The 13821-nt window shown below is 38.7% G+C and overlaps 2 protein-coding genes across 8 annotated transcripts in view; one reads left to right on the top strand and one right to left on the bottom strand.

Annotated features, from left to right (window-relative positions):
- coro2ba (coronin, actin binding protein, 2Ba) overlaps positions 1-7072 on the top strand; it is a 50616-nt gene extending 43544 nt beyond the window's left edge. For all 4 annotated transcript variants that reach the window (XM_044354579.1, XM_044354573.1, XM_044354587.1 and 1 more), the window contains 7 exons: positions 450-566; positions 659-763; positions 2111-2207; positions 2581-2693; positions 3120-3210; positions 3959-4098; positions 4842-7072. In XM_044354579.1, the coding sequence (XP_044210514.1) occupies positions 450-566; positions 659-763; positions 2111-2207; positions 2581-2693; positions 3120-3210; positions 3959-4098; positions 4842-4976 (798 nt within the window). In that variant the 3' untranslated portion in view covers positions 4977-7072. The remainder of the gene's footprint in view (positions 1-449; positions 567-658; positions 764-2110; positions 2208-2580; positions 2694-3119; positions 3211-3958; positions 4099-4841) is intronic.
- Positions 7073-7221: 149 nt separating this feature from the next.
- On the bottom strand, positions 7222-13444 carry LOC122984264 (acidic leucine-rich nuclear phosphoprotein 32 family member A). 4 transcript variants are annotated; one of them, XM_044354613.1, is made up of 7 exons: positions 12884-13444; positions 9862-10011; positions 9661-9783; positions 9361-9559; positions 9132-9247; positions 8694-8748; positions 7222-8484 (listed from the first exon to the last, which is right to left on the bottom strand). In XM_044354613.1, exons 1-7 carry the CDS (start codon positions 12935-12937, stop codon positions 8420-8422), a joined length of 762 nt encoding a protein of 253 aa, XP_044210548.1. In that variant the 5' UTR covers positions 12938-13444; the 3' UTR covers positions 7222-8419. The 4 variants fall into 4 exon arrangements, with proteins under 4 accessions (XP_044210548.1, XP_044210540.1, XP_044210565.1 ...); XM_044354605.1 differs by having other exon boundaries at positions 7222-8487; positions 12884-13284; XM_044354630.1 differs by having other exon boundaries at positions 9132-9241; positions 12884-13279.
- Between the last annotated feature and the right edge of the window lie 377 nt (positions 13445-13821).

The raw sequence follows: 13821 nt of genomic DNA, 5'->3' as shown, positions 1-13821 counted from the left end.
CATTTACATGTTTATTACCTGAAATATAGATTTACTTTTCATTCCAACAAAGGACAACAGAGGTGTATTGTTTTTAGTGCTATTATTACAAGTAAATGAGATATAATTACATTTATCTTGGTATAAAAACCTCTTAGAGTGTATCATAACTTTATAGGAGGGTTAAAACCTAGCATTAAAATATCGAGGAGCTCCTTCATATCAATCCTATGTCACCTTGGTGACCCACAATGTAAAAAAGCCTGAAGACTCGTGCTCTGAATAATCACAAAAGTGTTTTTGATGTGTCTCTAAGTCATTTCTGTTTGTTGTCATGTATAATCTCTGTAGTATCACAAGAATATGATGAGTAATATATCTCATCCGGTAATATATCAAATAATGAATTTTTCTTAGCAGGAGCATGTATCATTAAAGCCTCACTCTATCTTTATGTGCTGCTCCATCAGCAAGCCAGTTGTAAGAACCACCGTGTAAACAGAGTGGTTTTCCTGGGCAACTTAAAGCGGCTGCTCACCACAGGGGTTTCACGCTGGAACACAAGGCAGATCGCTCTCTGGGATCAGGTCAGACACCTCCATATGGCTCATGCCTATAATGCCAGAGTGGGTGGAGCAAGTATGTGTGTTTAATTCCATGTCTGTGTTGCTCCTCCCAGGAGGATTTGTCCATGCCAATTGTGGAGGAGGATATAGACGGCCTCTCAGGACTGCTGTTTCCCTTCTATGATGCTGACACACACATGTTGTACCTGGCAGGCAAGGTCAGCACTGCCCCTTACTGTGTCACTGCAATCTTTCTCATATTTACTGTTGAGTGTTACGTGTAAAAATTAAGATTTTTACTGCGACAGTCTTTTACTATTAAGATAAGCTGACATTGAAACAATAAGAAATTCAATGACAACAATGAACAGTACATAGATATATGATGTATAGAGATAAATTATATCGTTTACCTTATATCTGACACCCAGCCATAGTTCATTAGCCATAGCTAGTTGTGTGGACAGGTGCTTTTGAGTTATGTTAGCAGTCATCATATCAAGTTTGCGTGTCTAAAATGTTGTATCAGTTTGCAGGATGTCAGTAACACTATTAAAATACTCAAAATTTTACACTTAGAAATGTTAAAATATTTGCAGTCATCGGTTTTAAGATGCAAAGTCACAAATTTCCCTCATGTGCACTGGCGTGTTTGAATAGCAAATTACTGTGAGAAGTGTTGTATGAAGTGTTGTACGTGGAATAGTGTAAAAACATTGGCAGGACTATGTATTGCCTGCACGAGCACACATGCACAATACAAACAAAATGGAGTGCCACTCATAATAACATTGCTCTATAGTGCCACTAATGGTCAAAAACAGGGTACCTTTAACATGACTTTATATTGTGTGTGAAACATTAACGGTGTAATATGTAAGAATCAGAAATTCCTTCTCATTAATGACACTGGTGGCCATTAAATGAGCTGCAGTCAGCATCCTGTTGCTCGAGTGTGTGCTCGCACTCCGTCAGCACGAATGAGCAGCAATGCTAACGTTACCCAGCTAAAACCACAATATCACAATATATTTCACAGGCTTTGCAGAAGTGTTAACTTCTCTGAATCTGTTTTGTGGTGGGTGCCAGTCATTTGTTTACATTAGCGGACTCCATTTCACAAGCTAACGTTAGCTAGTGTTGCACCCTGTTAGTGCCAGAGAGAGGCAAGCCACTCAGAAGTGTGCATAAACATTACATCCTTTTGATTTTCACGGAAAAAATGTCCCAAGTCGTTCACATAAAAATCAGTCCACAGTCTGTTAAAGGCACCTGAGAAAGTTGGGGAAAGTTTCATTTAAGTTACATTACAACCCGTTCACTCATTGGCAATAGAAAGCGATTAATACATGTAAATTGCTTCACATTTCTGACATATAGCTCCTTTAAATAGAGCAAATTCTAAGACAGCATAGTTTTGTTCTTACAGTCAGAGTGTAGCAGTGCCACATAAAATGACACTGTGCTTCAAGCATTAAGAGCCCTATGATTAAAAAAAAAAACTGGTTGACTTGTAAGAGCTAACACTTTGACTATAATATAATCACATTCTGGTGTCTTGGCAGGGGGACGGCAACATCCGTTACTTTGAGATTACCACAGAGAAGCCGTACATCCAGTACCTAATGGAGTTCCGGTCCCCGGCTCCACAGAAAGGACTCGGTAAGTCATTAAAGATCAACAATATATGATCTCTCCTGTTGAGAGCTAAAATAAAGGTCCTAACCACTTCATTAGCAGTCTTTAGAGATGGGAGGGAGAAATGAATCACAGTGGGAATGGGTTCTGCCTACAGTAGATACTGCTGTAATTGTGGCCTTGCATGACTGAAAGGATAAAATTGATTAAAGAAAAAAAAAGGCAGATAAATTGAAATGTAGTTTAATGGGCTCCACTTGTCCAGCTGTCATTGTCCGCTGTCATATTGCAGCGAGTTGATATTTTTCTTTTGTTTATGTGACTCCAGTTAGCCATGAATTCTGGGTATTGGTGAGTTGATGGTTGTGTCATCACACCCCTCTGTTCCTGTCTGCAGGTGTGATGCCAAAGCACGGGCTGGACGTGGCAGCCTGCGAGGTGTACCGCTTCTACAAGCTCGTCACCCTGAAGGGCTTGATTGAGCCTGTTTCAATGATTGTGCCAAGGAGGGTCAGTGAGAACGAAATACCGGATTTAACTGGTTCTACTCCTTTCTTCAGTATATTATTACATACAAGAGCAATTAAGTTTTTCCTGACATTAATCAGAATCTCTTAGCGGCACTTTAATGTACAATATTCTGGCTTGTAATGAACAGAAATTGTCAAATTTTTCAACAAAAAACTGAGTAGCTAATCAGAGCTCAGAGCAAACGAAGACAGCGGTAATTAATCACCATGAAAAAGGATGGTTTGTCATTTATTGGTTTGACTTGAGAGCAACTTCATTGGTGGGGGCTCAAGACACCTTAATATGACCTTTTCTCCGTACTTTCTATAATAAACCATACTCTGTTACCTTTATCAAATCAAATCAGTATAATAAGAATATATATCGATTCCATCTGAAAGTGTGTGGTGTTTCGTTGTTTTACAGTCAGACACATACCAGGAGGACATCTACCCAATGACAGCAGGAACAGAACCTGCGCTGTCCGCCAGCGAATGGCTGAGTGGCATTGATCGAGGTAAACAACACTTCAGACGCACAGTGGATTAGTTTGTGAGGCAACATTTTAACAGCAGCCACTTCTTGCCAAATATAAACCAGTGTTAGGGAAATTACTAATCATCCCACATTTGTCAATATGAAGAACATTTGTCAGCAAGCTCGGTGCTGGAACTCATTACCCACATACCTCATACACAAAGCTGAGCTCTGACAAACAGAACAAAGTAATGCATGGTCTTTGTTTTGTTTAGTCTTTCATTGCCAGTTCTTCACACACATATGGCTTGTATTGTCACCAACATGGTGCAAACTCCCATAGATATATCCTTTCCATCATTAAAGAGTGTCACAGGAATAGTGTCGGACACCTCTTGGAAACTGAATCCAAGAGGTGACAGTGTGATTTCTTTTTCCATCACCTCTATTCTTCATTGTACTCTATTTCTGCTCTCAGTATCAGTGTATCACATAACAAAGACCAGCAAATTGCCTTCTAAAATGAGCATCACTTTCTCCAATGTGAAATGTGCAATAGAAACCCACAAAAAGATTTAAAACTACCAACGCTAGTATGCAAACCAGTGTGTCATTGACCAAAAGACTTAGGAATGTTCCTGTTACAGTTATAGGAGTTAAATGTACCAAGTTGAACTGGTCCTGAGCAATAATAGATTCTCCCCATCTGTGGAGAACATAAGCCTCTTTGTGCTTTGTGTTGGTTTTCACATGCTTAAGAGTATTTTTGCTCCTTTTGTGCAAAACAGACCCAGTCTTGATGTCTCTGAAGGACGGTTACCACCGGCCAAACCAGTTAGTGTTCAAGGCCCCAGTGAAGGAAAAGAAGAGTGTGGTAGTGAATGGGATCGACCTGCTGGAGAACGTACCGCCAAGGACGGAGAACGAGGTATCTGATTATAGCAATTCCATGAAGTAACACATTGAATCAAACTGTTATACTCTACTCTGCTGTTTCTCTACTATAAAAGTACCCAATAAAGATAGTTTTAGAAAATAGTTGCAAAGGCTTTTAGAGAATATTACAACTAATTATGCAGTAAATAATGGCCAGGAGCAAATTGAATGACAAAGTACTGACATATTATTGGGAGTTGGCGATTATACTACATCGGATTGATGTAGTCAACTGATTGGGTGAAGAATTAGGAAAATTAACTGACTAATTGGTTATTCGCTTGAAAGAAAAAAGTTGCTCAAGGGCAAGCTAGTGAGGGCCCTTTGAATCAACATTATTTTGTTGAACTAACTTTCTTCTTGACCTTGGAATCAGCAGTTGACAAAATCACCCTCAAGGTCCATTTAATAGCTGTTCTGGAGCTCTCAATCATATATTTATATATTTATATTGATGTGATCCAGAACAGTTACTAAATGGACCTTGAAGTGAGATTTTTTTGTCAACTGACAGACTATTGTTTTGAAAAATACTGATCTAATCTACTACTACTACTAATCTTGTTGCAAGGTGTGCACAGTGCAAACCTCCCACAGCTTCCTGTAGTGACTACAAAATGTTTTCCCTCCTTGCAGTTAATTCTGCAAATTTCCTCTGTTATCATTATTTTTGTGTGTCAAAGTATATTTGTTACATGCATGTTTTTGCATGTTCTTTCACTTTTCTTTATGCAGCTCTTGCGGATGTTCTTCCGGCAGCAGGATGAGCTGCGGCGGCTGAAAGAGGAGTTGACGACTAAGGACGTGCGAATACGCCAGTTGGAGCTGGAGCTCAACAACCTGAAGAACGTTAGCCCCAACAACGTCTGACCTCTAAGCCTTCTCAATTGGCAAAGCTGCCTGCTTTGCCTCCAATTCTGACCTCCAACGAGCTTCTGAGCCCTTCCCCATTTTTTGATATATCACACTTCAGTATATCATAACTTCATTCCTGCTGCCCCGCATAGTGCACACAATAATATGATAACTGTTGGATAGTGTCTTAATTACTGGAATATTGTAATAATGACAAATATGTTACAAATGGAGACACAGCAGTGTTCATGGATTGCCACCTTAACATTAAATCGATGATCATGATTGATGATCAGTTATTGCATGTTCTCAGTCAGACCTCCTAGGTTTTGGTCTTAATCTCAGCCACCATGCAAAAACACCCCCGCACTCATCCTCCTATACTGACCAAACCACCATGACTTCTTTTTTTTTCTGAGGCAAAATCGGAGGATAAAAAGACTTTCACTGGCTCTTAGTTTTCTTCCCCAAGGCCTTATACGCTGCTGCAGACTCCGTTTGCAGCGAGATGCAGCATCATCTCAAAATGGCTGACGTGAAGTAGTTTGCACCTGACAGACAAGAAGAGCTCTTGCAGACATGGATCATATGTTTCACTGAGCTGCTTATCCTGTACCAACTTTTCTCCTCTACAAATGTTGACTATAAATTTACTTCACAACACTCACACATAGCTACGCAAATGCAGTCTTTATTCCCAAGGAGAGTGAACAGTTCACTCACGTTAAGTGTTTTTATTCCTTCTTTAAACAGTGAGAAAGCAGCAGGGGAGATATGGATCCAGATGTAGTGGACTTCTGTAACCATTCGACTGTCTCTGCAATTAAGAGTCTTAAGGGAAATTTTTCTGTCTGTTTGGTTTCAGGGCTAATTTTGAGGATGGGTGTTATGTATATTTGCTTCTATTTATTTGTCACATTCTACCTTTTTAGCTAATAACATGTTTATTTGTTAATCCAGTTGTTTCTGGCGATGTGGCTGCGCAAGTAATGATTGTGATGCTTGATAGATTTTGCTGAATGTTTCCGGTTGAAATGGTGCAAGATTTTTGTGAAACTGGACCTTAAATTGTATAAGTTCTTTGACTCCAACGACATAACTTCAGACAAGGTATGATAATATATTCTTGGCTATTCCTAGCAGTAAAAAAAATTGTAATAATAACCACTCTTTCACATTTAAACTAAGTATATCACTATTACTAAGTCATGTTTACTTGTAGATGTGTAACTTTGTTCTAGAGACTACCAGGTCATCTGCCTCTCCTTTTCCACTGATACCATCAACAGACTTGTGCTGAATTGCCATTCAAATGCCTCTGTTTTGCCATCAAACCTTCTTTTTTCCTTCAGTCTCAATTGTTAAGAGAAGTGGTGACTGGATTAACGTTGTATTGGCTCTGTTATGCCAGCCAGGTTCAAGCAGTTAACAAAAATAATACTGCTAATATGCCATTTGTCTTTAAATCCAGGCCCCAGCACTATTTAGGCTTGTCTTATTACTGATCCTGCTCTTTGTGGATTAAGAAAAGGAAAAAGATAGGTCAGATGTATGCATAGCGAGAATGAATTTGTACCTCCAGTAAGTTAAAAGCAAGTGAGAGACAGAAGGTCACAAGTCATCCCTGATCACATCATACTGGGAACAGAAAGGGTCCAAAGCTTTATAGCATCACCATCAAGCTAACCTGAAAAAAAAAGATACAAACCCTTTCAATATAGACTTGATCCACTGTCACATTAATGGTAAATATGTATTTTCTTTGCAGGAAAAATAAAAGGCTACAGTGAAAGTATTAACGGGCAAATAAGCTACCAGAGACTGATCAACCACAGTGGAAAGACAGGTGAAGTTGCAGCTGGAGCTGTGCTATGTCAAGGCCTCTCATGTGGGTGTACTGAAGGCTATAATCAACTACTTAACTGTTCACTTTTTGGAAGGTAGGATAACGGGGCAGAAATGCTTTTATGCTGTTATAATGACTGAAACTCTGTTGAATGGCATTTTGGTTTGGACAGACGAGTGTTACCCTGGCAATTGCTCCAAATTTGTTTGGCACTGAAGCTGTGATTTAACGTTTTGAAGAACAAGTAAACCCCAGTTTAAATTTGTCTGGTATACTTGTCTTATACTTGTCTTTGGTAGTACTATAGGTCTTTTCCAAAACAGAGTGTACAATATGACCTCAAACTGGAATTCTGTATACACTTAAACCATTTCACTCGACCATGTTGTTGTACAAGGACCACAGACCTCAAAACATATATAAAAGGGATTTATTGAAGTGAATGGGGGGGAAAAAGAAACATAATTTGGCTGATGACAGTGGATTTAACAAAGAGTGAATAATCACTGAGGTAGGCCAATTTGACCATTACATATAATAGTGAAAACAAAGTCCAAATAACTGACCGTTTTCCAGAGTTTACACTTTGAAACAATACATTTTCAATGCACATAGTTGCGGTTGTAACCTCCATTTATAATCAAGAACTTCTCTACACTACCACCACAAATTCAAACATTGCCACCTGTGTGTCACAGAAAAGAACATGGAAAAAGCGATAATGAATTCTGATGTTGAACATTTCTCTTTATGGAAAGATTATGCATACAAAGTTATGTTCAGATTCAAGAAATTTCACACTGCGTGTTTTTTTTTTTTTAGATAAAGCAGCATACATATTTAATATCTTATTACAATTCATAGTTTCACCTCCGTTGTCTGTTCAATGTCTGCCGTCATCAAAGAGAATACAAAAAAATAGATTTGGTCATTATTTACAAGAACACGTAATTTCCGAACTATCAAAGCTGAGGGTTTAAGGAGGAGGAGCAGCTTTGACAAGGGCAGACATTTTTTTGCTATGATTTAAAAATATGCCCTGTGAGGGTCACACTGTGCATGTTCAGACAGAAGTTTCACACCAGGACAGCAGAGAGCATACTGGTGACACTACAAACACATAACTTACATTAAAAAATAAAGAGAAGTACAATGCAAAAATAAGTTTAAGACAAGGAGAGGACAGCCATACATGAAATCCAGTAGTTGACTTTAAAATGTATTAGACATGCACTCTTTTTTTTGTTTCATTTTGTATTTTTCTTTTGAAGGGGGGATCTTAAAATACAGAAGTCATCAGAAACTGGTCTTACACAAACGGTGAGAAAACAAACATTTCTTAAAAAGGTTTATCTTTGCCATTATTTGATATTACAAAATTCGTGTCCACAAAGCAGTTAAAAGTGGACTGTAAAGACTGGAACACGGGAGCATCAAAGGTACATAAATGTATAACTTATTTCTCCAGACAACCCCCCCTCTACCTGACTGGCCAATAACAAAAACCACTCCTACTGCAATATGAAACAGGGGGAAAAATACATGGGGTTATTGGGAAGTGACTGGGAGATACAAGTTTAAAACAGTTCACAACTTAGCTTCAAAAGGACTCTCAATCGTCGTCGTCCTCCTCCCCTTCTTCATCCAGTTCCCTTTTTCTCTTCTGACCTCGCTCTTCTTCTAGAAGATAAGAGTCACATTTAAGACACAAACACCAGATTCAAGCAGAAAAACGTTTCTTGTCGAGCTTCTATTTCAGGTTTTTGCCTCATGACAACAACGTTTTGCACAAACTGTACAGTTTTCCCTTACATCACTTTGTGGCGGGCTAAATAAATAAAGTTTTTTTGTGAGTCTTTGAGGTAATGTCGGCCAGTTTTACTCACCCTCGTCATCCTCATCGTCAACCTCTCTGTCATTCAGATCTTCCTCCTCTTCCTCCTTCGTAAAAAGACGAAGAAAAGTTAGTATGGTTATACCGGACTGAACATTTTTAGAGCTGAAACAATCAGTCGTTAATTGATTAAGTTGGACAGAAAATGTATCAGCAATAATTATGATGACTGATAAACTTTAAGGAAAAAGGGCAGCATTTGGTCGTTTCCTGCTTCTCAAATATGAAGTTTAGCTGCTCTTCATGGTCTTATATGATAGTAAACTAAATATTTTGGGTTTGTAGTACACAAGGCGCCACATTGGGAACTCGTGACATGTTTCACTGCTGACATTTTACAGACAAAAATCGACAGAATATTTTGCAAATGAATCAGTAATGAAACATTTTAAAACAATTACAGAAGGCAAGTCTCTTATTTTGATCCTACCTCTCCGCTGAGGTCGTCATCTTCCTCTTCTTCGTTCTCCTCTTCATCTTCCTCTCCCTCTTCCTCCTCTTCATCTCCTGGTGCTGCATCTTCATCGTACTCCTCCTCATCTATATCTGGGTGAAACCAGTTGTAATTAGCCAAATGTGCAAAACACAAACATGCGTCAAACAACACGTTTATCCACACAAAAGTATATGAAGCACTTTGGCTATCGCCTCTGACTGACCGTCTTCATCGTCCTCGTCATCATCTAAACCCTCTGCGTAAACCTCAGTGTCAGAATCTGGTGCCTCTTTGTCGTCTTTGTCATACCCGTCCAGGTACGTGAGCTGGGGTAGTAGTTTGAATACGTTGTCTCTGTATTCATTCAGGTTTGTCACTTCACAGTTAAACAGATCTAGGCTTTTCAGGGTCCCCAATTCTTTCTGTCAAAAGGAATAGCACATTTCATAAATAATACAGCTTAATATAGCTCGACTGCTCTGTATTGTGTATTTTTTCCAAGTATTTTAGAGTCTCTGCTTACCAATGGTTCTATTGTGCTGAGGTCTTTAATCTTGTTGCCACTGAGGTTGAGATGTGTGAGGTTGGGGCATTTCTCTGCCAGCACTTCCAACCCTCCTGAGATCCTGTTATCGCTGAGTTCAAGCTGTTGATCAATCAAACAATTAAAATATGCAAAAAAAAGCTTAAATCACAGACATGTTTCATGTAGATAAGCACCAACCTTTTTGAGTTTATTTAGCTTCGGCAAGTGGGCAACTGTCGTCAGTCCAACGTTGATTGTGCTTAGAAATTCCAGCTCCTCAAATTCGTCCGTTAGACCCTCGATCTTGCCTTCATTCGAGCGACAGTTGTCTAGCACGAGTTCTTTGACCTGGAGAAAAAACATACATCTGGTCAGCATTTTTCAAACTTGAAGAAAACAGTTAAAAAAAACCTTAAAAGAGCAAATAGAGTACACAAAATATAAACTAGAGGCAGTATATGTTTAGTCTCTCTCTTCATGAGCAGAGTGGCAGAAATTGAATTTAAATAAAGTTATTTCAAGATTAAAATCCTTTGATAAAAATAATTTATATGTTTTGTTTTGCACTTAGAGTTTTTGATGACATATACCTCTTATTCCTACTGAGGTTGTACTTGTAAGTTGCTTTGGACAAAAGCTAAGAGTTAAAGTGTTTATTTAAGAAGCAAGCTAAAATAGGATGATTTACCCGATTAGTTTATTTCAAAACCGTATCTGCTGTGACAGTGACTTAATGTTGGTGGTGGAAAATAACTTACATACATACACAATATGTCTATTCAAGTACTTGTACTTAACTTGAGTATTACCATTTTATGCCACTTTATACTTCTACTCCTCTCATAGGGAAATATTATGCGTTTTATTCCACTACATTCATTTGACTAACTATAATTACTTTTTACTTTGCAGATAAACTGATCGCATTTTTCATTCAGGGCATATTGTCAGCTTGTAAAATATTTGATTACAATAGATTTGACCATCTAGCAGTATTTAAAGTGGTTAAAATTGACTCCACATTGACCTAAATCACAATTAAAGTGCTTCTTACACATTATTACATAAGTAATATAATCCAACTAGAGCTGCATCGATTAGTCAATTAATCAATTAGTTGTCAACTATTAAATTAATCACAAAATATTTTGATAACTGATTAATCATTTTGAGTAATTTTCTAAGAAAAAATTGTCCAAATTCTATGATTTCAGCTTCTTAACTTTGGATATTTTCTGGTTTCTTTAGTCCTCTACGACAGTAAACTGAATATCTTCAGGTTGTAGACTGTTGGTCGAGACATTTGAGGATGGAAAACAGTGATAAACATTTTCCCCCCATTTTCTGAGATTTTATAGACCAAACAACTAATCGAGAAAATAATTGACATATTAATCAATAATGAAAATAATCATTAGTTGCAGCCCTATTTATTACATTACCAGATTATTATTACATTACATAACATCCTGTTAAGTAGCTATTGAGTATTTTTATAGCGTATTATTTCAATCTTTACTTAAAGGATATGAAAATTGTTTCTAACACTACACTAACACTGGTTTCATAAAACTGTGATAGCACACCACTTTAAATAATAATAAAAAAAAAACATAAAACAAGTGTTTGACGAACATATAATAAAAAATTATTCTTCCATCAACATAATCATTGAAATACAGCCTAACAAACACATTATATCCTTTATGACCGTTGATTTTGGCTTGGCGCATTGATATTTAAATAGTCTGATATTCGGTCACAGGTGTGCAGTTATCGGATATTTTACCGCGGCCTTGAACGTGACTCAGCCAATCAGCACTGAGGACCGGAACTATAAAAAAAGAGAAACTGTACATCAATGTTCCGTTAACACTTCTCATTTCTACGCTGTAGGTGTCGCGATGCATTTGGCTCTCCTTCCGTTACGTAAATATCACGTTTAGCTACTTTTTACAGTAGAAACAGACGTATTACGGCGGTTTGTGTGAGTTTATTTGTACTAGTTACCGAGCTAAAGTGTAATAAGAGACGTGTTTGGACGGTTGTGAGCGGCGCAGAGGCACATTAGTGAAAACAAGTCGGAGGCAAACAGACCTACGAGTCGTGCACAGGGTCATTTGTGAGTAGGAGGGGCAGCTAAAGCCGATTAGATAGCTGCCAGGCAAACGTTTTCATTGTTGCTCGGGCTAAACAGTTGCCGATTGGATTGATGGCGTGTATAGACTCCTATGTATAATAAGGTATGATGAACCGTTCGTCGTTTGTGTCGAATAAAACGTGATATTCGGTGTATTTCGAATTGCCTTTGTTTCTCAGTAAAATGGCGGCTTGTCCTAGTTCTGGGGAAAACTAGAGCAACAACGCGGCGCGACCATTTGTTTTCATCGTTGCAAGCCCGAAAAAACAACAGGCAGCCCCGGGGAAACAACTGAACAAACGCCCAAGCGGTTAACGACGACGCCGGCGTGTTTGTGTTTCATGTCTGCGTGTTTTTGCCCAGGCTGGCTGGCTTGGTAACGGTCCGCGCTATAACGCCGCTTTCTTTCGGCCGTCTGTGCGCACTGTGGCTCCGGCTGTGGGGGGCTGCTGCACGGGCTGCAGGCTCCCCACCGGTGTAAAGCTGTGTTTAGATGTTTGAATGCACTTCCTGCAGAAATAGACGAGTTCAGCCGGATAGTGTGAGCAACTGGAGGTCTAGGATGCAGCTGTAAGGCGATAGTTGGAGGCTATGCTCTTTATGCATCATTGATAATTTCATGACTTTGAGTATCCGCATCCTTAACGCGCCAAGTGCACGGCTTAAAATCACCAGGTGAAGGCAATTTTACAGTCAAAGCATGCAGATAGCACATCAAACAACGAGTAAATAACAATAATAGGGGGTTTTAAACGAAAAGGGGCGCGTTCGTAGATCAAAAGTTACAAATATGGCTTCTCATACTGCTTGCCTTGTTTATACCGCTGGCTTAAAAAAAAAGCTGTGCTGCATCCTCAAAAACTGCACATGAAAAGCTTTTAGAGCCGCACAAAAGTTGAACCGACATACCTGCAGCACCTGTCTACTGTAAACATGCTCCCAAAGCAACAATGTGACCCGACGTCTGCATCATCTTTTAACTTGCAAGAAACTTTGTATCCCCACGCCAAGACATCACACGAAAGATTCTCCATTAGCTGAAGAGTGAAACATGACCAGAGAGATGTGAGCCCGACTTACATCTGACGGAGTGCGGTTCCGCAACTCTAGGTGAATTCTTTTCTTCATGTCCATCCTGGATCAGCGCAACCCGTGAGATGATACACACTGTTAATAATTACTGCAAATGCAACTACCACCTCCAGAACAGGCTGCTGTTGTTCATTCAAACTTGATCCGCTCGGTGGGCGGGAGCACGTCTCGGGATTGTCGTCACCGCCGACCAATGGCGGCGGGCGAATAAAGAGGGAAGGGATTTACAGACACACAGGCCAATGGAGCCACCCTTATAAAACTGGGTGGGGTTTTGTTGTGTGAAGTTTGGTTGTTTTAAGTTTACATGGATAAATGTTAATACTTAAATGGTTTGTACACTGACTACATGCCACGGGGAGATGAGGACTATATCAGTGTCTCTATTAAACCTCCATCATACTTGAATCCCTGTTTAAAGCTGGTGATAATGGGGCTTTTTATAGTGGTTGATTTGACTTGGTTATTATAAAACAACATACAGGGAACATATGTATCTAAATATTTACAAAACAAGAAAGATAACCATTAACCTGGGACATGGACATGACACATGAGACATGAAATAAAATGCACAAACAAATCATCATCCATAAAATATAAGCATGACACAATTAAAACAAAACTTGTTTCCACAGACTTGATCCAAAATCATGATAACAACAAAAGCTGATGTGCCTCAACTTCCTCACGGACTTTGTTTATTTTCACATTATCAAAATAGATAAAAATATAAAATGTCAGATGTCAGAAAAAATATAACAGTTTAAAACACAAAGAAATATTCATACAATCACAAGAGATGTGCAAGCAGAGCCAAAAATCCAAAAGTCTCATCAAATTACTTAAATGAAAGTTAAAACATACACATGTAATAATTGTCTGTGGGGTTTTACATAAATATTTGTTTATACAATAGCAGAAAA

The sequence above is a fragment of the Thunnus albacares genome, chromosome 1 (genome assembly GCF_914725855.1).
Source record: "Thunnus albacares chromosome 1, fThuAlb1.1, whole genome shotgun sequence".
NCBI classification, from domain to species: domain Eukaryota; kingdom Metazoa; phylum Chordata; class Actinopteri; order Scombriformes; family Scombridae; genus Thunnus; species Thunnus albacares.
Note: the sequence above shows the minus strand (reverse complement) of the source record. Positions and strands in the feature narration are given on the sequence as shown.